Here is a 21804-nt window from a genome sequence, read left to right as displayed (position 1 = left end):
AACTGCATTTGGGCTTTGTTATGATGTGTGCGTTTGTGGCTGACAAGCTCTCGATTTACATAGTTCCCGGTGTCTCCCTCCTCGTACAGTGACTCTCCTGATTCCAGACATCGGCTTACCCCCGGTGCTTTTCCCAGGCCCCAGCAGGTGGTCACTCCGCCTCAGCATCCAGCACGCGAGGCGGAGTCCCTGCGGGCGGCTCTGGCTGCACGCCGTGCAGAGGCTATCCAGATAAAGGCCCAGTTGAGCGACGCACAGAAGCGGATTAAACTCGACGGGGATATCATCCAGACTCTCCGGACCAAAATCGACCAGCTGCAGGAGGTCATCATGCAGCATAGATTGGCGAACGATGACCATAGCAAGGGATCTCCTGAGCCGAAGTACCCTCAAAAGAACCACCAATCGAGATACTCGGCCAGCAGTACTTCCCTGCTCACTGCCTCATCTTCGCCATTCAGCACGCCCAGTGCCCGTCGTGGTGGGGTCTTCGATCAGCCACCTCCCAGCTTCAACATGCCATCGGGCAGGAGGGGCGCCAACGCCAGGGCCGCTGTCGCGGTAGCAGCTAAATCGTCGCCTTCGAGATGGCATGAACACAGCCCGCGTGACCTCTTCAAGGCTCCTCCGCAGTATGCGGCCGCGGGATCGGATAGCTCTCAGGGACCTGTCGAGACGGGCAGCATGATCGACCAGCTCGCCCACAGGTACAGGGACCTGTTCCATAAAACAGACATGTTCAGCCAGGTGCACGGTAATCTCCCCGACTTCGTACAGGACATGGACATGGATGCGTCCGTCAAGGACTACCTGATGGCGATCTCGCACCAGAACCACGCCGCGTATCTGTTGGGAAACCCGTCGACCCGGTCCACCCTGCTAACGAAGGCGATCAACTACTACATCGTCCACGAGGCCCTCAAGTTCACGGCCGTCAAAGGGTTCGAAGAGAGCGTCGACATGAGAGTTGAAGAGCTCAAGCAGCAGGTCTGCCAGGGTAGGTTGTTTGTGTTGGTTACTTTTTCTGTCACCTTCATCTTCGCATAACTCGCATAGAATACTGACTCAATGTGAAAGATACTCCGGCCATTATCCGTGACATGTTGACAAGCGCCATGATCTCCGTTGTCGAGGGAGCTATGAAGGTGCCAGAGTTCGCCGATTTCTCCAAGCAAAAGGCGCATGCTCATGTCATGACGCTGTGGCAGTGCATTGGGCCGCTCACCAATGACCAGCACAACGTGCATGGGATGGCTTGGGCAGATCTCGCCGTGATCATGTCCGAAGCCCAGAATCTCGCTGTCGACATGTTCAGGCATGCATTTGAGTACCGCTTCGACTTCCCCGAGATCAATGAGCCGTTCGACCCCATGACGATGATCAACCGCGACTACTTCATCAAGGGGGATCCGCAGGCGTTGAAGAACAACGACAACCGTGTGGGACTGGGGATCACTCCAATCATTGGAATCCGCAACCTTGCGAACCAAGAGAGCAAGCTGGTGTACTTGGCTGAAGTCTTGCTGCTGTCGTCGCCCGGCCACTGAGGGCTATGTTGTCCGCCAACAACGAAGCCAGAACGGCGGGCAACGACAGCTAGTTGTCTGGTCTGATGGTTGCTCTTTTCCTTCTTTGTGTGCGCTGTTGGATGGTTTATCGTGGATTTGGCGTCCTGCTAAGGAGTTTGGTGATCGACAGATCTGTAGTTAGCCCTGTGGAATATGGCTCAGGAGTTCAGGAGATATGCTTTTCTAACCAGTGGGATTTGCTTTCAAACTGCTGTCTTTAGGAGGAAGATAGGTCCAAGAACCGCGAGAGTGAGAAATAAACTATGGAGAAAAGAGCCCCAACAATGTAAATATTGAGGTTTCTTCCGGCGCACCTTAATCCTGTAGTCCCGTGTGGAGTAGATGGAGCAAGTATGGGAGTAAGTAGTAGATCAGGGGACTAGGGAGGCGGAGGAGATGAAAGGCTTGCAAAACCACACATTCCCCGCCAGCAACACGCTGGATGCACAGCTGCTGGCTTACAGCATTCACCGTTGGTATCCATCATCGCACTGTTACCGCGGCGAGGGCGTGGCAGCGCGCACGGGGAGGCGTGGAAGAAATGCCGTGGTGGTTCTCCGCCGCACCTAACGCTCGGCCCGCAAAATCAGCAGCCCCCGCGGATTCCCGATAAAAGGCAGGAAACCTTCTTCCTGCTTCGTGTCCGGCGCCTCCTTGTGCTCGTGTTTTTTTCGCTCTCCCAGACTTCTTGCCTCGCCTCATACCAGCCTGCCAATGCCCCGGCATTCATGATTGGGTCTCCCGCCAAGCGAGTCTCTGTCCAGGCCCGGACCCTGGCCGACCAGTATCGTAAGCCTCCCCCAGATTCTCTTATCTCCGGGGCCTCAAGCGCCCAGCCAGATCGGCCTGGAGTTGCGTGGTCGTCCTGCATTCGCGCCTCAACCACCACTGACTTGCCGGTTTTCGTTTAGTCTATATCATTTTGTCTGGGCATCGTCATTACTCCAGCAAGTACATCGTTCCAGACGATATCCGTCCCACCAAGCGTCGCGAGTTCCATGACTATTTCGTCACTCATTTGCCTTCCTCCTCCCTTCACCCGGATCCCCGAGGTCCCTTGACGCCTTTCCACAAACTTCCTCATTCTGCATCAGTCCCTCATACGGGCGAGATCTCCCATTCTCCAACCACATTCCAGCCCCTGGTCGACCGAGATACCACTGTCGTTCGCATCCCACTGCGGAGCGCAAAACACCACTTTGGCGCCCACAGTTCCCGCGGCACCCGGCCTTACAATGAAGACTCCTACCAGGCTGGCGTCATCGATCTACCTGCCTTTGCAAAGCGTCCACCAGCCTCTTTAACCATCAAGCGGACTGGCGCAAACCCTGCCCCCAGGGAGAGCCGCGGGGCTGACACTGCGAGCGGGGATCCGCAGGTTTTCTACTTTGGAGTCTTTGACGGTCATGGCGGAACGGAGTGTAGTACATTCTTGAAGGATTGGCTACATGAATACATTCAAGATACGGCGGCTGCGTTTGAACTGCAGTCCAGTCTACGACAAGACCGGAGCGGCCACTTCCCGCTGGGCGCGGAGCCCTCATCGGGAGCGCTGCCGATCGTCCAGGGCGGCAACTCCAAGCGAATCGAAGAACTGGAGAAGATCCTGGTGCAGAATTGGAAGACACTGGTCGGTGGCTACTTTAAGAGATTTGTTCCCGCCCACTTTTCGCATTCTGGAAAGGACTTGACGGTCAATGGAGATTCCGGTAAGGGAGTTACCATCGAGGAGATCCTGGAGTATGCCTTTCTCCGGACCGACTTGGAGTTTGTTTCAGCGCAAGCAGCCAAAAGAGATGATGATTTCATGAAGGTTGGCCAGCCAATGCATCAGGATGATATTCTGTATGGACCCAACCGCTCGCGATCGTTGAACATTGGCGGAGTCAATCGCTTTAAAGGGGGCAGCACAGCCAGTGTTGCGCTCATCTCCACCCCGACCCCGATGCCATTTTGGCATCCGAACGCCCCTTCCAGCCTGCTTGTGTCGCACGTCGGAGATACTCGGATTCTCTTATGTTCCACCGAAACAGGTCAGGCCATTCCGGTCACATCCAACCACCATCCCTCGTCACCCATCGAGGCTAGTCGGTTGCGACGGTATGCCGCCACCTTTGTGACGGACTCTTTCGGAGAGGAGCGGATGAGCGGGCTGGCCAACACTCGGTCCTTCGGGGATGTCCAGTCCAAGCGCATCGGTGTCTCAGCGGAACCGGAGATCCACCGCATCGAGATGGGGCCGGCCGAGTATTCGTTCCTGGTACTGATGTCGGACGGGATCAGCGGCACGCTGCTAGATCAAGAAGTCGTCGACATTGTCAAAGAAGCGAGGACTCCCGACCAGGGCGCTCGTGATGTAGTCAGCTTTGCGACCGAGGTGACGCGCGAGGGCGACAATGCCACCTGCCTGGTGGTCCGACTAGGCGGTTGGGAGCGACGGCTGGAGGGAGGACTCGGCAGCCTGGGGACGAAGGAGTCTCGAGAATGGCGTCGGCAAGAAGCGACAGATCCGCGCAGGTCACGGAGATGATAATGAAGAATTCCCCTAGAAAATGCCCGTTGTACATAGCTTATTTTATGCTTCTCTTTTTTTTCGCGTTGCTCGGAAGACTTTGCATCTTTTATTTTTGTACATACGCAGTCCTTGACAACTAATCTCTTTTGTTCTTCGGATGCACTGCAATAGTAATCATGGGCAGATCGGTGGCCACGGTCATTCTGGTCGGGCCCGGACCGGAAGCAAAGGAAAAGAATGCACGGTTGGTTGGCCGCAAGCAGAAAAGCTTCTCCTGACCATGCCAGCTCTTTTCTGACACCTCATCGCTTGGAATCGGTCCATCTGCGACATCTACATCAAAAGAAATTTCTGGTTGATCGTCTGGGTCAGTGCAATTGCCTCACCTCCGGAGTGTAGCGGAGGGATCGAAGAGACCGCCATCGTCAGTGGCTCCTTCTTATCACCCCCCAACCTTATCGCCAAACCTCACACATGGCCATTTGACTCTCCTGACTAACCTCGTCTTCCTCCCAGGCGCTGCTCAAATCTTTTTCAGCATCCCTCGTCCTGACCCCTCGTGCAGCTGCATCGATTCCTGTTGTTCTCTCCACCCTCGTGGTCCGTTATTTTTTGGTCCTGGCGCGTCGCAAGAGCAGAGGTACGTGTTGCACAAAGCTTTCAGGAGAATCCCCGGCACCGTCATCTTTCCCCCCTCCGGCTTCGCCTTTTCTCGTGGCCAATTTTGGTGAGACACGGTGGGACGTGCTAACAACCTTTTCTCCATCCCTCTAGTCTCCTAGCCTAACTTATTTTTTGCTTCCCCGATCGACTTGAAGCTTGCTGCGGACACGGTCCACTCGCTGTCCGTCGTGGAACCCCTCGGATAGAACGACCTTTCCTCCGTCAACTCCCAGTCGTTAGACGTCCTCGCCTTTAAAACTTGCCGAAAAATCGCTTCAACCATTCACTCCATATATTCCATTTCTTTTCCGCCACGATGGGCCCCCGTACCAGATCACAAAAAGCCGCCGCTGAGCTGGAAGCAACCGACCCATCGCCGGCGGTCAACGGTACCCTCCAGGAGTCGTCGAAAGGCAGCGGAGTGGACGCTGTCGGTGATGATGTGCAGGAAAATGTTTTCCTGTTCGCTCCGAATCTAATTGGTAAGACCTTCGCGACGCTATCGCAGTCGGCCAAAGCCTAACTTCGAGGGACTAGGATATGCGCGTGTTGTGTTGACGATGGCCTCGCTCTACTACATGCCCCTACACCCGCGGACGTGCTCCATTCTATACAGCGTGTCGTGTTTGCTGGATGCCCTAGACGGATATGCGGCGCGGTACTATAACCAGTCAACCACCTTTGGTGCGGTTCTGGACATGGTGACGGATCGGTGCACGACCGCGTGCCTGCTGGTGTTTCTGAGCTCTGCCTGGCCGCGGTGGGCCATCATCTTCCAGAGCTTGATCGCTTTAGACATGGCCAGTCACTACATGCACATGTACGCGACTCTCAGCATGGGTGGCTCCAGCCAGAGCCACAAGAAGGTGGAGGCTAGCCGGAGCTGGGTTTTGTACCAGTACTACCACAGCAGGGTTTGTCTTTCTCTGTGCTTTTTCGATTAACATGCTAACAAGCCCCATAGACGGTGCTGTTCATCTGCTGCGCGCTGAATGAACTATTCTTCATCGGACTGTACCTGCTGTCGTTCTCCTCCCCCACCCTGTCCCCGTCCCTTTTGCAGCCGGTGAGCACCGCCAGCCCCTGGAGTGCGGGTGCCCTGGAGATGGCCCGGGCGAACAAGATTGACAGCTTCTGGCCCTGGGTGATTACGGGTATCTCCGCCCCCATCATGGCCCTTAAGCAGTTCATCAACGTGGTTCAGCTGGTCAAGGCGAGCAAGTGGCTGGTGGAGGGTGACATGGCCAGCCGGAAGGCCTTGCGCGCTAGCAAGAAGAACTGAGCTGGTGTGAGCTCGTGGCTTGGGCTTCCTTTTCGTCGTCAAGTCAAGCTATAATGCCCTTTGGGTTATATTTTCGGTTCTGTGGATTGACGGTTCTCCGACCGGTTCAAGTATTCTGCATGGTTCTGGTGCTCTGGTTGTTTCTGGACAGTTATGACCTCTTCATACTTCTTTTCTTCTTGTTTCCGGTTCGAGGATATCGGTCATGTCTTAGTATATGTGATGAGGGTGGCATATGAGGCTGGTGTACAGACGTCTCGAGGCAAAGCGGGACGAGTGAAGGTATGCTTTGGTGTGTGGTTCTACGTGCATGGCTTTCTTTCTTCCTGTTTCATTGTTCGTGTTATTTAAATTGGCGCCGCCACGTCGATAGCATTTTTAATCCGGTCCACGGGAGTGGACACCGTTTGATCAATAATCTCTTGTGAGTCAGGAACTCCGGTGGTAAGCGTGGGTAAAAGTACACACGCCGAGCCTAAACCGGCCGGGGCCTAGGGCCGGCAGTGGCTCCGGTGTCGGCGCGGGGAGCCTCGTCCGCTGCCCCGCCAGTCCGTATAAGTTATACCTCGCCCTCCGTCTGCCTTCGTCGAAAACCCCCTGCTAAACCCCCTGCTTCTCATCATGCCTGCCTTCAATGTCGTCGTTTTTGCCGGTGACCACTGCGGTCCCGAGGTGAGCTCACACCGACTTCAAGCCCAGACCATTGACTAACCCATTGCTCCATAGGTTACCGCAGAGGCCATCAAGGTGAGCAGCTACACTCAGCTACCCTCAGCTACGCCGGCTGCGATTCGAGCTTAATTTTCCGAGAAAAGCACCAACTCTAACGGTTCCCATCACAGGTCCTCCGTGTCATCGAGAAGAAGCGTGATGACATCACCATCAACCTCCAAGACCACCTGCTCGGCGGTGTACGTTCCCCTCTATCCACACCGTCCATCTATCCGACCATACTAACATATCCAGGCCTCCATCGATGCCACCGGCAGCCCCCTGACCGACGAGGCCCTCACTGCCGCTAAGAACGCCGATGCCGTTCTCCTCGGTGCCATCGGTGGACCGGTACACCCCCCCTTCCCTCTCCCAATACCCTCAACAACACAAAAACACATCACTAACCCCTACACAGAAATGGGGCACCGGCGCCGTCCGCCCCGAGCAAGGCCTCCTCAAGCTCCGCAAGGAGATGGGCACATTCGGCAACCTCCGTCCCTGCAACTTCGCCGCTCCCTCTCTGGTCGAGCACTCTCCCCTGAAGGCCTCCGTCTGCGAGGGCGTCGACTTCAACATCATCCGCGAACTCACGGGCGGAATCTACTTCGGCGACCGCAAGGAAGACGACGGTAGCGGCTACGCCATGGACACTGAGCCCTACTCCCGCGCCGAGATCGAGCGCATCACCCGTCTGGCCGCCCACCTGGCCCTGCAGCACAACCCCCCTCTCCCGGTGTGGAGTCTGGACAAGGCCAACGTCCTGGCCACCAGTCGTCTGTGGCGTAAGACTGTCACCGAGATCATGGCCAAGGAGTTCCCCCAGCTCAAGATCGAGCATCAGCTCATCGACTCCGCCGCTATGATCATGGTTAAGGAGCCCCGCAAGCTCAACGGTATCATTGTTACTAGCAACCTGTTCGGTGATATCATCAGTGATGAGGCTAGTGTTATCCCTGGCTCGTTAGGTCTGTTGCCTAGTGCTAGTCTGAGTGGTATTCCTGATGGAAAGTCTCGTGTTAATGGTATCTATGAGCCTATCCACGGTATGTGTTCTCCCTGTGTCAATTCTCTGTCATACTCCCCGGGGAAAAAGGATTGGGACTAATGCTTTCATATAGGTTCCGCCCCTGACATCGCCGGTCGCGGTATCGTCAACCCCGTCGCTGCTATTCTGTCCGTCGCTATGATGATGCAATACTCCTTTGGTCACTTCGACGATGCCCGCGCCATTGAGGCTGCCGTGCGCAATGTTATCGAATCGGGTGTCCGTACGGGCGATATTGGCGGTAAGGCTACGACCAAGGAGGTTGGTGATGCTGTTGCTGCCGAGTTGGAGAAACTCTTGTAGGAAAATCAATTGGGGAAGGCTTGGGTTTTAAAGGCATGATACGAAAAGTAGTTTTGGGCGGGTTGCCGCATGAGATATGACCGATCTAATCAAATATATTGCTTCATTAATGAATTAGGAAAAGGTAGTCGTAGTAGTAATGCTTGATAAAGGGTATCTACCGAACTCCGTAACGTAATGCGATCCATCCCAACCCCAGCCATAGTACAGTAGAAGAAACTAACCTGCCTATCGAATAACAGGCTCGCCCATCCAATCCGGCTCTTCGAGACTAGTCACCACTTTAGCATGCGCCTCCGGGCCCTCCATCTCCTGTGTACTGCCTCTCAACGAGCGTCGCACGCTGTGTCTCCGGACGCGGCCATCCGCTGACGCCGAGGGGGCATTGCCCACTCTTTTTCTCTCGTCGTCTCTGGCGAAGACCTGGAATCCACGCACATGAGTGTCTTTTCCGTTCTGGTGGTTCTCGATCACTCGCATCTGGATCACCATTGCTTTGAGGACGTTGCCTGCGTATGGATCGTTCTCTTCATCCTCGTCCTCATCTTCATCACTCCCCCCGCCATGGTCCTTAAACACATATCCTCTCTTCCCCTTCCCTTTGATCATTCCCCCAATCCCAGCTCCAGCACTTCTCCCACCAGTGCCACCACCACCACCACCAGACTTGGTACTCCTAACCCACCCCCCACTCCTACCCCCCACCCCTTCCAACTCCACATCCACCCAACCACACGGCCCCTCCCCCTCCCAATTCGCAAACTCAACCAGATCATTCCCGCCCATGCCAGCCAAAAAGGTCATCTTCGTAGGGGTGTAACTCTCATCCATCTCGAAATCCAGATAAACCCGGATGCGCACAATAGCCACTAATTTGAAGAAGTGTAGAGTGAGAGTGTGGGGTTGCGGGCCGTCGGATTGCCAATACTGCGTTGGCGAGGGGTGACGGAGAGCGAGAACCCCGCAGCCGGGTTTGTGGGTTGAGACGGTCCAGCTTGCGAGGGAGGAGATTTCGCGGAGGTTGGGGGGGAGAGGAGTGGGGGATTTTTCTGTATACCGTGTTTGTTAGTTGGGTGTTGAGGGTTGTGGGTGGAAGGGGAGGGGAGAAGGGGGTTTGTATGTACCGCGATCGTGGAGCATTTCTGAGTCGGTGCCTGGTTCGGGGTCAATTTCCTCCTCTTCTTCAATTTCTTCTTCCTCCTCGTGTTGATGTCCTAATTCTGGGTCGATTTCTTCTATCACCGAGGGCTCGTCCCGATCATGTATATCCTGAGTTGAAAGGAGTTCGTCTGAGGAAACAGAGCGTGTGTGGAGTCGACGATGGTGATGTCGCTGACGGAGACGATTTAGTTGGTCGTGGTCCTGCTCGTGGACATGTTCGCTGGGTCCTTCGTCGTATTCTTCTTCCACGATATCCTCCTCATCATCCTCGTCCATCATCTGGTGGCCTGGGTGATTCGGCGGACGGCCATGCACGCCACGTCCGAAGAGGGAGAACAGCGCGGCGGTTGCGGCAGGGTGGTGGGCTGCATGTTGGCCTGGGTGGCTGTGAAGGGGGTGGTCTGGATCAATGGGACCCGAGGACGGATGCAGTTGTGGAATGGAGAGGCCTTGCGACGGGGGAGTTTGCCATTGCGCGTGGTGGCCGAGGCGCGAGCGGCTGGCGCGTTGGGGGCCGGAGGCGGTTGCGGTGGGTGGCGGTGAGTTGTAGCGGTGTCGGAGGGGGAGGTGGTGTCGGGGGCGGGGTTCCGGCGGAGGAGATGGTGATGACGGGGCATTTTGGATCGGATTGAGGGTGGTTAGGGTGAATTGGCCATGGTTGGAGGTGAGGGGAGAGTTGAGAAGTGGTGATTCTGGATGGGAAGCTTCATCATGGCTGTTATCGGTCACGTGGTCGTTATCAGTTGATTCACGCTACAATCATATGTTTTAAGAGAGGGTTCAGGCAAGATTCAGTGAGTTCAGTAACAGTAGGTATTAAATCAGCATAGCTGGATGTACAATAAATATATGATACATAGGTAACCGCAGCCAGCGGTGCATTGCTCTAAATCGGCTTTTAAATTCCACCCATTTTCATTCTAGTGATCAGCGTCCACATATCCCAGTTTCTCACCCATCTTGATACGCTGTCCCTTCTCAATGGTCCAGTTCCATCCACCCTCACGGTGGCCTTCCTCCCAGCCCGCATCAAACGACTTGCGAGTGCCCACTGGTGCCTCAAACACCAGCACAATCGAGCTACCCAGCTGGAACCCGCCCATCTCTTCACCGCGCTGCAGCGGATGGCCGCCCAGGGTTCGGCTGGCGTGAAGGTAGGTCGCCTCCACAAAGCCCGGGTCCTGCTCGCCGCGCTTGGCTGCTGCAGCGGCTGCCATATCGGCCGCGGTGTCGGTGGTCAGGCTGTTGGTACGCAGCTCTGCGTCAAAGTTCACCTTGATCGAGCCCACGTTGGTGGCACCCACTGGGGTGTAACTGAAGAATCCCCAGCGCCAGCGGCCGAGCAGCACGACACGCTCATTGAGAGTGAACAGGCCTGGCAGGTGGCGCTGCAGGTATGGCGACACAGAGAACAATTCGCCTGCAAAGTGACGGCGGCTCTGCACCACCCACGGCACAGGCGAATGGAAGCGATGGTAATCACCTGGGGCGAGGTAGATCACGACATAGTAGAGAGCGTTGTTCGAGGTCGGCTTCGGGGCGTACCACGGCGCACCATCTCCACGAGCCAGGTCTGCCTCGACTTCGGCTTCCGCGGAGGCCTTGTACGGAGTGGACGCATCGATGGACGCTGAGCGCTTCCGTGCACCGTTCTGGTCTCCTGCCAGAAGGGTAGGGAGCGTGTAGGAGATGCCGTTCATCTTGGCAAACTCCTCGTCCGCCAGCATCTTGGCCTCGTTCTTCTGGGCCGGCTCTCCCTGATGGTCGGTAAACTTATCGGTGTGGTCTGCATGGTTCGGGGTCGCGGCACCTAGTAGTGCATCCAAACTGTATGTGACCCCCTTGACCTGCTCGACCTCGCCACGTTCGATCAATCCAAACTGCAGAATACGTCCATCGGAGGGGGCGAGAATAGCGCGAGTGTCGGGGTCCAACGGCCGGACCCCCGGTTTCAGTTTGCGGTAGAAGAAGGCCGCCAAGTTGGGGTACGTGTGAAGATCGGGTTCCGCAACCTCATCCAGGTTGACACCAAAGACCCAGGAGTAGAGCTTGAAGCCCGGCACACGGAGATAATAGGGCAGCTCGATCTCGTTGAAGCGTCCCCACAGCCGGGACATGGCCTTGAGCGGCAAGGTGGACATGATCTGGACCTGCCATGGTCCGCTCAATCGATGCTTCGGACGCGGAGAAACTTTTTCAAAATCCAGAGACTCGCCGGCGGCTTCTCTCTCAGCGCGTTCGCGTTCGGCACGCTGGGCTTTATAGAACTGCAGCAATCCCAGCAGGCCGATGCCGAGGCCGACGGGGATGGGATACCATTCGACCTTGGTGTTGCGCAGGGCAAAACGGAGGCGGGAGCCGAAGGTGCTCCGGGGAGGATTTTCGTGGGAGTTTTGGTGCTGATACTGCTTCCAGGACTGTGAAAACTGCCTGGCACCGGTCTTACGGCGACCAGTGGCCCGCAACGAAACTTCCATCAATCCTACCTTCTCCCCATGAGGGGAGACTGTGAACTTCCGGCGACACAGTACAGAACGGCTGGACAGGCACAGGGCCATAATGCGGTTCTACTCGGAGCAAGTCATCCCAGAGGGGGAACAGAAGCAACGAGTGCGAAACACCGGCCCTCAAGCACGGGGAAGGATGACCGGGGGCAGAGGCTGTGAATTGCAGGATCAGATCGACAATAATCTCATGACAAGCCACAAAAACCCGTGATCGGCATCGCGGTCTCTCTCTCACCGCCAGGCAGAATCCCCTCGTCCGCGCGGCTTCTCCTCCGCTTGCTGCCGGCCCTGCCTGGTTACCATCCGTGCAGTCGTGTGCTTCTTTTATGTCGGGCAGCCGGTTGGTGCAGTCAATCTTGGTGTCTCAGGCCATATTCCCCGCTGGTTTGTTCTCTGCCTGGCTGGTGTGGTGGTGGATGTAACCTGTCGCGTGTTGAAAAGGACACCGTCATCGTTCCGGCTTCCTGTATACTTCTTCAGTGGATCCATGCTGCCTGACTCGTGCTCCTTCCTGCCAGTTGTCTGCTATTCACGTTTATCTTGTCTTCACTTCCGTTAACGAACCACGCCAGCTTGTTCCAATTGTTTTGCTACTCTCTCCTACTGCATGGGCTGTAGCGACCTCGATTATGCGCCTGTGATTGCAATTCCACTTATCTCCCAGAAGGACAAAACGATCCCAGAATGACCTCGTCTGAAACCCCGTCCGCTCTAGCAGAGTCTCAGAGCATTGCCTTACATGTGCTATGTCCATCCTTGCCTCCTCCCAACCGATTTACGCTCTACGATATCTCTCCGTCCATCACCGTCTCCGCTCTCAAGGCGCGAATCGCCCAGACAATTCCCAGCGAACCGTCGCCCGAGACTCAGAGGCTAATCTACCGGGGAAAGCCCCTTACAAACGATGATGTGGCGCTGAGTGATCTGCTCGAGCCATCCAATGTGAGTTATCAGCATGTTTCCGCTCGCTTGCGGCAGATTCATTAACAGCAACGCTACTTAGGACCCCGAGTATTCCATCCACCTCGTCCTTCCTCCTGCCCCAGTACCCCATGCGACCAGCTCCGCTCGAACTCCTGCGCCAATAGCCCGGGGAACTACAGGCATTCCTGCGCCTCAGAGTCCATTTGCGTCGAACCGATTCCAACCGCAGTACTTGCCGCACGGACAAGAGATCAGGTATCGGGGTCCCGCATTGCCCGCTGTTCCCCATGAAGCAGAGATCGGGCTTGCTTTGCGACGGAACATTGAGGCGATTCGGCGACAGATTGATATGCAAGAACGGGTCGGACCGTTGGGAAGCGCAGCGGCAGGTACCGCGGGGGCGACTTCACACTCGTTGACCACGACCACGACTACAACCACGGCATCTCCATTCCCTCAGCAACCAACATGGCCTCAGATGGCTCCGGGCCTGTCGCATCCAGGGCATTCGTCCATCACATCATCGGACTGCACAGCAGCCTCCAGTAGCAACCTCCCCGAAGAAGTCCGATTGCGTCTACAGATCCTCAGACATCAGATTGGTTTTGGCGAAGAGCAACTGAACCGTGGGGTTGCACCGCCGATGGACCATATTATCCGAATTCGGACTCAACTGTTCGCGCTTCTCGACGACCAGTACCAGAATCCGCTGGCCGAACGCGATGGCTCGATCGAAGCGTTGCTTACCCGTGTCTTCAACATCTACACCCGCGCCGATCAACTCCACGTTTCCCACGCCCGGACTTTCCCAACCCCTGTTCTATCTGGTCCTCCACCAAACCCTACCCCTGGACAGGCTCCGTTGTATCTGCTTTCATCGCCAAACGGGTATCAAGCATTGATTGCGTCTCCGCGGGGCGCCGATACCGTGCACTCGTCCATTGATGCGCTTCGTGCTATACACTCCCCGGTAGGAACCTCTGCGCCTCGCCCCGGTGCCCCGCCAGAGCTGCACAATGCGAACGCCATGGTCATGGAGAATATCGTCCGTCAGGCGGTGCTAAACCAGCGCGTGGAGAACAACGGGCAGATGAGCTTTGCGCGGAACATGCGGCGCATCTGGCTGTTTGTTCGGTTGTATTTCTTCTGCTACATGTTCAGCGAGCCCGGCACGTGGTCTCGTGTGATGTTTGTGACTTTGGCTGTTCTCGCATCGCTCTTATCAGAGACCGGGATCCCGCAGCAGCTGTACCGGCTGCTTGTAGCGCCGGTGCAGCAACACCTGGAAGGACTGGTGCATTTTGCCCCGGATGAACCGGCCCCAGCCCCCTCAGGCACCCAGCCCACAGATAGTCAAAACCCAGGAACAAGAGCCGGGTCAGCTAGTCCGCCAGCCGGGCTGCGATACCAGCTTCGACGAGTAGAACGGTCAGTGGCGCTCTTCATTGCGAGCTTGGTTCCGGGCGTAGGTGAACGACACGTCGAGGTGCGCAACGCCGCCGAAGCCGCCCGGAATGCCGAGCGCGCGCGAGAGGAAGAGGAGCGGCGTCAACGCGAGGAGGCCAGCACGAGTGGTGACGCGCAAGCGCAAGAGAACGGCGGCGAGAACAGCGGAGAGAGAGCTGCAGAGAATGGACCCAACACGATACCCCAAGCTGAGAATTAACCACACACTGTTGACTCGATTCCGACTACTAAGTATATACTGAGTATTCGGGTCGTTTCACAAGATGTATGATAGCTGCATTCACGACCACTTTACGTGGGACTATCTAGTCTATCAGTTATCTCTACGTACGCATATACCCAAGAAAGAGAGAAAGATCACAATTTACTCCCCGCCGTCTCGACGGAGGAATCCAAGCTCGAAGTCGGGGTAGCCGATGGATCCGCCATGGGGCCTGTATCAAACGACTCATCACCACAAAAGCGCCTGCACAATAGGTAGTAACCGTTAGCATTCTTCACCATCAACCATCGCTTGACCCCAAAAGAGAGAAGAAAAAGAAGAAGAACATACCACCCCCTCTCAGCCCCATTACTCAAAAACCCACAATCCCCATTCCTCACACAGTCCCACCCCCCACCAACACCCCTTCCCTCCCTCCAGTCCGGAACCTTCACACTCCCACCATCCTTATTCATCAAAACCTCCGTCCCCGGCGCAAGAACACCCTCTACATCCCTCCCCTTCCGCTCCCCCTCCCCGTCTCCACCCCGCAATCCTCCCCTCCTCACAAACGTACTAACCCCCGCAGTATAAACCTTAAAATCCTCCTCCCCCTCATCCTCCGGCATATTCCCCGTAAGCACCCGGCCCATGGCAATCAGCGGCGCCGCGTGACTGCAGATGAGAACGGCCTTCCTGGTTCGTTGCTCGGGGGGAAGGGTTGCTTCTGATTGAGTGATTTCGGTATCGAGGGTGGTGATTAGAGTGGAGAGTGTTGTTGCGAGGCGATCGTGGAGTTGGGGGATTGTTTCGCCGGAGGTGGAGGGGCGGAGGATTTGGTTTTGGGGGGCAGATGAGGGGGATTGGGATTGGGATGGGGAGGGAAGGATGCTTGGGAAGTGAGATTGGAGGGTGGAGAGGGGGGCGGGGGAGGGGTGGTGGAAGAAGGTTGTTGGGCCGAACCATTCTCTGGGTTTTTGGTGTTAGTTTAGGGAGGTTTTGGGGGTGTGGATGGGTGTTGAGGGAGGGGGGATAGTATATATATGGTATGGGATGGAGGGGAGAGAGGGGAAGGGCGTACCCAAGTCCGGGTTCAATGCGGACGGTTAGGTCGGCGTGTTTGTCGATGGTGGAGGGGTCATTGTTGAGAGACTGAGAAGAGTCCTCCTGAACCTGTTGTTGCTGTTGCTTCCGCAATGCCTCTACGGAGGGCTGGATGGTCTGAAGACATCGGTAGAATGGACTGCTGTAGATGCGGAACGGCTTCGGGGATATCTCATCGCTGGTGAAGTGGGCAGCGAGCTCGTGGGATTGACGCACGCCGTGCGAGGTGAGAGTTGGGTCGGCTGGGTTCCCGGTTGGAGTGGGAAATTGAGAGTGGTAGGTGCCGGTTTTGTAGTCGATTGTCCAATTTAGACGGTGCTGGATGAAGATATATTGTTAGTGGTGAGGTGATGAGGTGCAGATGGTAGAGATGGGACGGGACAAAATGGGATGGATGGACCTACGCCATGGCGGGTGAGATATATCGTGTCTAGAGGCATTGTTGCAACTGTCTGGTGTGGATTGAGGGACACAAGGAGTTGGTGTAACTGTGGTTGACTATTGATAGTTGGTGATTGATATGGCGATGTTGCGGGGAAATCCCGGGGCGGTCAGACCTCGGCCCGGCCAGATGGCTCGGACTGGCTCTGCTTTGAACTTTTAGGATACGCTACGGAGTACGGAATACTGCATCTACATTGGGGTATGATATGGTTGACTGAATCAGTTCATGCGAGATCACTCGATCAAGTACTATCTAGACATCTCTGCCGGTATCGATCCAACTCCGCCAAGCCACGAGAGTTCATCCCTCACACCGCACTGACCCAGTCACATTCGGTAAACTTTTTAGTAGAAGAAACCGAGGAGCTTGCCAGCAACGTGCTTGCGGCGAGCCTCCTCGTGGTCCATGATACCGGCGGAGGTGGTCAGGACGACGTAGCCGAACTGACGGGAGGGAAGGAGCTGAGTGGCCCACTTCTCGAGGTCACGGAGCTGGACGGGGTAACGGGGGTTGATGACACCGGTCTTGTTGAGGCGGCCGTTAAGCTGGATGACGATCTTGCCGGAGCGGTGGTCGTCAACCTCCTCGAACTCGCCAATGTAGCCTGAGGATAGAAGTCAGCGAATTGTCGCGGTGATTTAAAAGTTAATCAGACACAGAGAAAGAGAGGTTCCGGAAACTTGTAAGATCGCCGCCATGTTGTAAAACATTCATCAATATCTCGGGCACTTAAAGGGCGAAAGCCGTGGTCAATTGAGACCGTCGCCTAGTTATCAACCCGAATTTTTCATCTCCTCCAGCTGACCCCACAAGTGCCCGGAATCTCTCTTTCGATGTGTCTGAAGATGGTTGACGGAGGACAAACATACCGTGCTTCTGCATGACGGAAAGGAACTTGATGATGACCTTGGAGGAAGGGCGGATCATAACCTGACGGCGACCGCTCTTCTCGGCGTTGTTGATGGCGTTAAGCGCATCGTTGAGGACGGAAGTCTTGACCATTTTGACGGTGTGATGTCGAGATTCTCAAATCGAGGAATCAAAGGATATGAGGTATCTAATTTACGATGCCCAGTCCTCACACCACCGCAGTGGCAGTCGTGAGGCGTCGGGTCCAAGAGTCAGCCACCAGTAGTCCTCGAGCGCAAAGAGTGCCCCTAAGCATCATCAAGGGTTCTTCAGCCCGTGCCGTAGTGAGGAAGCGTATTGCCTGGTCTTCCGATGATCGAATGCTGTCGGTTACTACACCAGCATGGCCGAAACCGAATTTCCATGGCGATTGCTCCCCCAGACTAGCTGGGAGGCTGTAGAATAGGGAGAAACAATGATTGATACATACCTCGAGGGATGTCGGCGACGGGGGTAAGATCGAGTGTTGGGAGAAGACGGACGCGGATAGACGGTGAGAACTTTTCACGCGCTGTGCGGGCCGCTAGGGCTGCCGATTTGTGCCCTTATCTGCATCACGTGAGACCGGCCTCCCCTTGATGCCTTAGACATGAATCCTTGCTGCTTTCCTAGATCGAGTGTTTCGAGCATCTTCGTAGATAGGCAGGCCATCGGGGCACTAATCTCCTCTGACAATTGAAACCTGCCACTAAAAGCTATGTTGAGATCTACCCTCCTCATTGCGCAGATGGCCCGTCGATACCAATACAGAACAGCCTACATTTCATGTATCATAGTAAGAGCGATACAATTTGCCACATTTGTATTTCATCTCTATTGCCACCTTGGACTACATAGCCCGGGCTAACAAGGTTACAACAATCAGGAAACATGCATAGATCCGACGACTTTCTGACAATTACTCGGCATACGTTAGGCTTGTTCCAAGGTTTTTTTACTAATCTCTATACAGGTCTTTTGGTAGGATGTGATACGGGAGCAGGGTCAAGGGCTCGTGACAGTGTTTCTCAAAGGGGTTGAATACATGACTTCTCGGGCATACATGATAATGCTAAAGAACCTCTGTCTAATTAAAACTGATGTGGGGGCGCGAAGATGTGGCAAAGTGAGTAGTAATAGTAAGGGAGAAGATCGAAACAAACGACCGGGAAAAAAAGTGCAAACATGCATTGCGAGATGTCATGAGAAGGGGGTCCGAAAGCAGGGGGTCGTGCCGGACAGAGGGCCGAGGGGTGGGGGAGATGGGGTTTGTGCGAGGGACGGGGTAGGGGGGTCGAAAGGAGTCATAAGCGGTGCTGGGTTAAGGGTCGTGGGCGGTGATGGTGATATACGGGGGTCAGTAGAAACACTAGCCCTGCCCGCTGATTCACTGGACACGGCCGAGTAATCTGAGGGATGGAAGCGATCAGTGGCACGGCTTGGATTCCCGCCTGGGGACGTCGACTCGGGGAACGACAACAGCAGCGGTGCCGTCACCTCCCGAGGGCACCAACGGATGGAGTCGTCCTCCTAGGGGCGCGGTCTCGAAACGAGCAATTGAGTAATGGATAGCGACACACGGTCACTGTTTACGCCATAGCAGCAGCAGTGGACATGGCGATCTGACGCTTGACCTGCTCACGGGTCCACCGGGCGGTGTCGACGGTACGAGGGCTGTACTCCCGGTTCGTTCTCGTCTCCCGGACCAGACCGGTGACCCAGTCGTTGCGGAAGTAGGCAGCGAATTCACCGTTGGGGAAGGCATCCGCAAGGTCGCCAAGAACACCCATAGTGGCCCTCATCAGACCCTCGCTACGGTTGAAATCCTGAGAGATGCTGTGCAGAATCTGGAAGATCTGATCCACGAAAGGATGCAGTTGGTCCACTAAGATGGTGTCAGTGGGTCGCCCGCGACGAGAGATATGCCTAGGCAGTACTTACCATGAGGCGTGCCCTTGTAGGACAGGAGAATACCACCCCAAGCATCCATGATACCCTCACGCAGCGACACAATGTATTCTTGCATGTCCGAGTTCACATCGTTGCTGGTGGTCACCATCGAAGCCTGCTGGAGGACTGACGCGACAACGGACAGGTAGGTTCCGAAGTGGGTTCCAATCGCCTGGGCAATATCTCCAAAGGTCTCGAGAATAGCAGGCTTCAGCTGGTTGGTCGAGGTCTGTGGGAACGTCAGTAAGCAATGATTCTGGTGACAAGATGGCATGGCTTCTTACCCTCAGAATGGTGAGCAGGGCGTTCATGAAGGAGTCGCAGTAAGGCTGCACCCGCTCGTTCACGGCGCGCGAGATATCGCTGACCAGGCCGATGGCCATAGCGCAAAGACCCGGCTCCTCTTGGTTCTCAAGGGCTTTGTACAGGAAGGGGGCGAAGTTCTCCATGTACTTCATGAAGTCCTCCTCCAGAGCACCCGCAATGGCACCGACAGTGGCGAACACAACATCAGGGACACTAGACTTGGGGGGAACAGTGGCCAGAACCTGAAGCATCACCTGCATGATACGATCAGCCTGGGGCTTGATCTCGGTCTCAAGGCGTTGAACGATGGCCTATTTAGTCAGCAACAGGTTGATGGTTGTTGGGCATGGGACAAACTTACGAGAACCACGCTAGTGACACTGGTCTGCATCTCTTCCAGAGTGATGCGGTCTTCCACACTGACCACTTGCTGCTGCATAGGGATCGTGTGCTCCAGACGCTGAAGCATGACATTGGAGAGGTTTCCGACCAAGGGAAGGCTGTCATTGGCAGCGTTGGTGACGAAGGAGTTGAGAACCTCGTATCCAGCAGTACGGAGCTGGTTGTCTGCATCTTGTCTGAACATGACATTAGCGCCTGGATTCAGAAGAGCAATGTGGAGCTTGTGTATAGACTTACCTTTCAGTAAGAGCAAGAAGAGATTTGACACTCTCCTCAAAGTGCCTCGACAGGGGGTTGGTCTGGGCACCGATGTCGCCGGCAAAACGATCGGCAACGTTCATCAAGGCCCAGCAGCAGGAGCTGGCAATCTTAGGAGAGCTTGCCAAGCCGTTGAATAGGCAAGTGATCAAAGGTTGGAGATGCACGTCAGGGTCGAGGGTTTCGGAGCAGAAGTCACAGACACGGCCAAGAGCGTAGGCGACCGAATCACGGACCTGAATGGAATCGTCTTGCATCATACCGACAAGGACGCTCAGGGCCTGCTTGATAAGAGGCTCCAGGACCTTGGGGTCCGGACCATCCATGATGGCGCCGAAAGCCGCGACAGCAGCATCCCGACGGCGCCAATCCTGGTGACGGATGTTCTCTTCGACGAAAGTCAAAACGGGCTGGATGACCTCACCCTGAACACACTGAGCGTAGAGCTGCAGGGCCTGGTAAGCGGCGCGAGAGACGTTGTACTCATCCTCGGTAGCATCCTCATCCTGTCTGCACATGGACTGCAGAAGGACGGGGACGACTTCTCTACAAGCGACACGGGCAAAACTGAAGAAGGGGCGGACCTCGGGGAGACCCTCAGCTTGTGCCTATCAAAGTTATCGTTAGCCACAATATCCAAACAATGAAGCCCAGATACACGTACCGCCGCGTTATCATCTTCAATAGCATATTCCTCCTCACAGACTGTGCACCAGAATTCGATAGCAAGCTTGGAAACATCCTCCTCCTCGCTCTTCATACCCATGATACTCAAGCCAAACAAAGCCTTCTCCATGTAGAAGCGCATCTTATCGTAGTACGCGCCCATGATGCGGTTCAAGCAACCGAATGCGCCCGCCTGGACGCGGAGATCATCGGCCTGCGTTGCCTCACATACGACCTGCATGATGTAGTTGCGCTCACCCTCGTTCTCCATGTTCGACCGCACGAAGTCAACGGAGTCACTGAGAGCCTTGATGGCGGCGAATCGAATGTCCATGTTCTGCTCTTCGCGCCGAGCACCCTGGACCACGGCGGTCAAAATAGCGTTGGAGTGTGCAGCCAAGCTCTCCCGAAGCTCGGCATCTTGGGACTCGCAGATGAAACCGATCGTGACCAGCGAGGCCTGCTTCAGTTGATCGGAACCGGACGCGACATTCTGAACCAGGATGTTCATCAGCTCCGGCCACTCATTCCGTGGAAGTTCAATAGCGGCGATGGAAACGATGAACTGGGCGGCGGACTGGCCGGCCCGGGTGTCTTTCGAGTTAAGCGTCTTGAGGCCAAGCTCCTTGACCTGCGCCTTAATTTCTGGGGTAATTTGCTTTAGCCATTTTGTTTGGACCTCTTGGAGCTTTGCGAGGTCTCTGAAAGTGAATGCGTTCTTCAAAGCGATACCGGCGGCGGTACGGATGTGGGAGGCGGAGTTTTCGTTTGCCAGTTCCTGGGCGAGGGTGACGAGGTACTGGGCCTGCAGTCCGACGAAAAAGCAAGATTAGTATATCTGATTCAAGACGAATAACCGGCAGCAGGATGAGTCCAGAACTTACGAAGTCAACCTCCGCCGCGTGGGCCAACTGCGTTTCGGCATTGCTACGAGTCGCCGCATCTATATTTCGAAGCAAAATATCCCGTCAGTGATACTGTTGATTTAATTCAAACAAGTTGCTTGTATACAACATCAGGGGTGTTTCAAGTACCTGGCGAGAGGGTGCTCTCCAACACCTGAGTGACGTTCATGTTGCCGTATGCGGAAAACAGAACCCAGATCAATGAAAAAGTGAAGGAAAAAGAGCTGTTCTGACTGGATTAAGACCAAGCAGACAGAAGCAACGGATGGAGAGGCCGTCCACAACAAAAGAGTGGTAGTGTGGACAAGAGATAGATTATCTCAGGAATGTGAAGGGAAGAGGTTGTTTTTGTGGATTATGACGAGGCATGCACCAGGTCTTCGGGGGGGTAAAGGTGACAAGAGGGCGAAAAGACGGCCGTGGTGCACGCCAGGACCGAAGGAAAACAGAGGAAAGAGAAGGCCCCAAGGTGGGATAAACAGACACACAGGGGGTGGGGGGTTAGGAACAGGATGGTGTTGAAGCTGTT

General features: G+C 55.3%; 9 protein-coding genes across 9 annotated transcripts; 4 read left to right on the top strand and 5 right to left on the bottom strand.

Moving 5' to 3' along the window:
* Positions 1-516: 516 nt before the first annotated feature.
* On the top strand, positions 517-4098 carry ptcA (type 2C protein phosphatase PTC6; the record flags this gene model as incomplete). The annotated part of the gene is made up of 3 exons (XM_025608090.1): positions 517-997; positions 1078-1531; positions 2517-4098. The coding sequence occupies 3 exons, from the start codon at positions 517-519 to the stop codon at positions 4096-4098; spliced, it is 2517 nt and encodes an 838-aa protein (XP_025468161.1).
* A 964-nt stretch (positions 4099-5062) lies between these two features.
* BO94DRAFT_464720 (CDP-diacylglycerol--inositol 3-phosphatidyltransferase) lies at positions 5063-6028 on the top strand (the record flags this gene model as incomplete). The annotated part of the gene is made up of 3 exons (XM_025608079.1): positions 5063-5228; positions 5284-5660; positions 5711-6028. 3 exons carry the CDS (start codon positions 5063-5065, stop codon positions 6026-6028), a joined length of 861 nt encoding a protein of 286 aa, XP_025468160.1.
* A 575-nt stretch (positions 6029-6603) lies between these two features.
* Positions 6604-8203, top strand: leu2A (3-isopropylmalate dehydrogenase LEU2). Its single transcript, XM_025617179.1, has 6 exons — positions 6604-6700; positions 6755-6775; positions 6871-6939; positions 6995-7090; positions 7158-7785; positions 7861-8203. Exons 1-6 carry the CDS (start codon positions 6650-6652, stop codon positions 8088-8090), a joined length of 1095 nt encoding a protein of 364 aa, XP_025468159.1. The 5' UTR covers positions 6604-6649; the 3' UTR covers positions 8091-8203.
* Positions 8204-8207: 4 nt separating this feature from the next.
* BO94DRAFT_623864 (anaphase promoting complex subunit DOC1) lies at positions 8208-9868 on the bottom strand (the record flags this gene model as incomplete). Its single annotated transcript, XM_025617178.1, has 3 exons — positions 8208-9139; positions 9215-9538; positions 9589-9868. The coding sequence occupies 3 exons, from the start codon at positions 9866-9868 to the stop codon at positions 8319-8321; spliced, it is 1425 nt and encodes a 474-aa protein (XP_025468158.1). The 3' UTR covers positions 8208-8318.
* A 181-nt stretch (positions 9869-10049) lies between these two features.
* BO94DRAFT_534699 (phosphatidylserine decarboxylase 1) lies at positions 10050-11929 on the bottom strand. Its single transcript, XM_025611610.1, has one exon. It carries the CDS (start codon positions 11807-11809, stop codon positions 10172-10174), a length of 1638 nt encoding a protein of 545 aa, XP_025468157.1. The 5' UTR covers positions 11810-11929; the 3' UTR covers positions 10050-10171.
* Positions 11930-12046: 117 nt separating this feature from the next.
* BO94DRAFT_491369 (uncharacterized protein) lies at positions 12047-14495 on the top strand. Its single transcript, XM_025609152.1, has 2 exons — positions 12047-12700; positions 12762-14495. Exons 1-2 carry the CDS (start codon positions 12443-12445, stop codon positions 14346-14348), a joined length of 1845 nt encoding a protein of 614 aa, XP_025468156.1. The 5' UTR covers positions 12047-12442; the 3' UTR covers positions 14349-14495.
* On the bottom strand, positions 14417-15967 carry BO94DRAFT_565614 (phosphoglycerate mutase family protein). The gene is made up of 4 exons (XM_025614503.1): positions 15860-15967; positions 15433-15773; positions 14703-15320; positions 14417-14615 (listed from the first exon to the last, which is right to left on the bottom strand). The coding sequence occupies exons 1-4, from the start codon at positions 15893-15895 to the stop codon at positions 14507-14509; spliced, it is 1104 nt and encodes a 367-aa protein (XP_025468155.1). The 5' UTR covers positions 15896-15967; the 3' UTR covers positions 14417-14506.
* A 277-nt stretch (positions 15968-16244) lies between these two features.
* BO94DRAFT_515781 (40S ribosomal protein uS8) lies at positions 16245-17343 on the bottom strand (the record flags this gene model as incomplete). The annotated part of the gene is made up of 3 exons (XM_025609933.1): positions 17240-17343; positions 16770-16957; positions 16245-16504 (listed from the first exon to the last, which is right to left on the bottom strand). The coding sequence occupies exons 2-3, from the start codon at positions 16900-16902 to the stop codon at positions 16245-16247; spliced, it is 393 nt and encodes a 130-aa protein (XP_025468154.1). The 5' UTR covers positions 16903-16957; positions 17240-17343.
* Positions 17344-18377: 1034 nt separating this feature from the next.
* On the bottom strand, positions 18378-21444 carry BO94DRAFT_464431 (karyopherin beta; the record flags this gene model as incomplete). Its single annotated transcript, XM_025608062.1, has 8 exons — positions 18378-18673; positions 18730-18967; positions 19023-19355; positions 19406-19622; positions 19684-20312; positions 20369-21175; positions 21255-21313; positions 21405-21444. The coding sequence occupies 8 exons, from the start codon at positions 21442-21444 to the stop codon at positions 18378-18380; spliced, it is 2619 nt and encodes an 872-aa protein (XP_025468153.1).
* Between the last annotated feature and the right edge of the window lie 360 nt (positions 21445-21804).

Source organism: Aspergillus sclerotioniger (genome assembly GCF_003184525.1).
Source record: "Aspergillus sclerotioniger CBS 115572 chromosome Unknown BO94scaffold_12, whole genome shotgun sequence".
Taxonomy (NCBI): Eukaryota; Fungi; Ascomycota; class Eurotiomycetes; order Eurotiales; family Aspergillaceae; genus Aspergillus; species Aspergillus sclerotioniger.
Note: the sequence above shows the minus strand (reverse complement) of the source record. Positions and strands in the feature narration are given on the sequence as shown.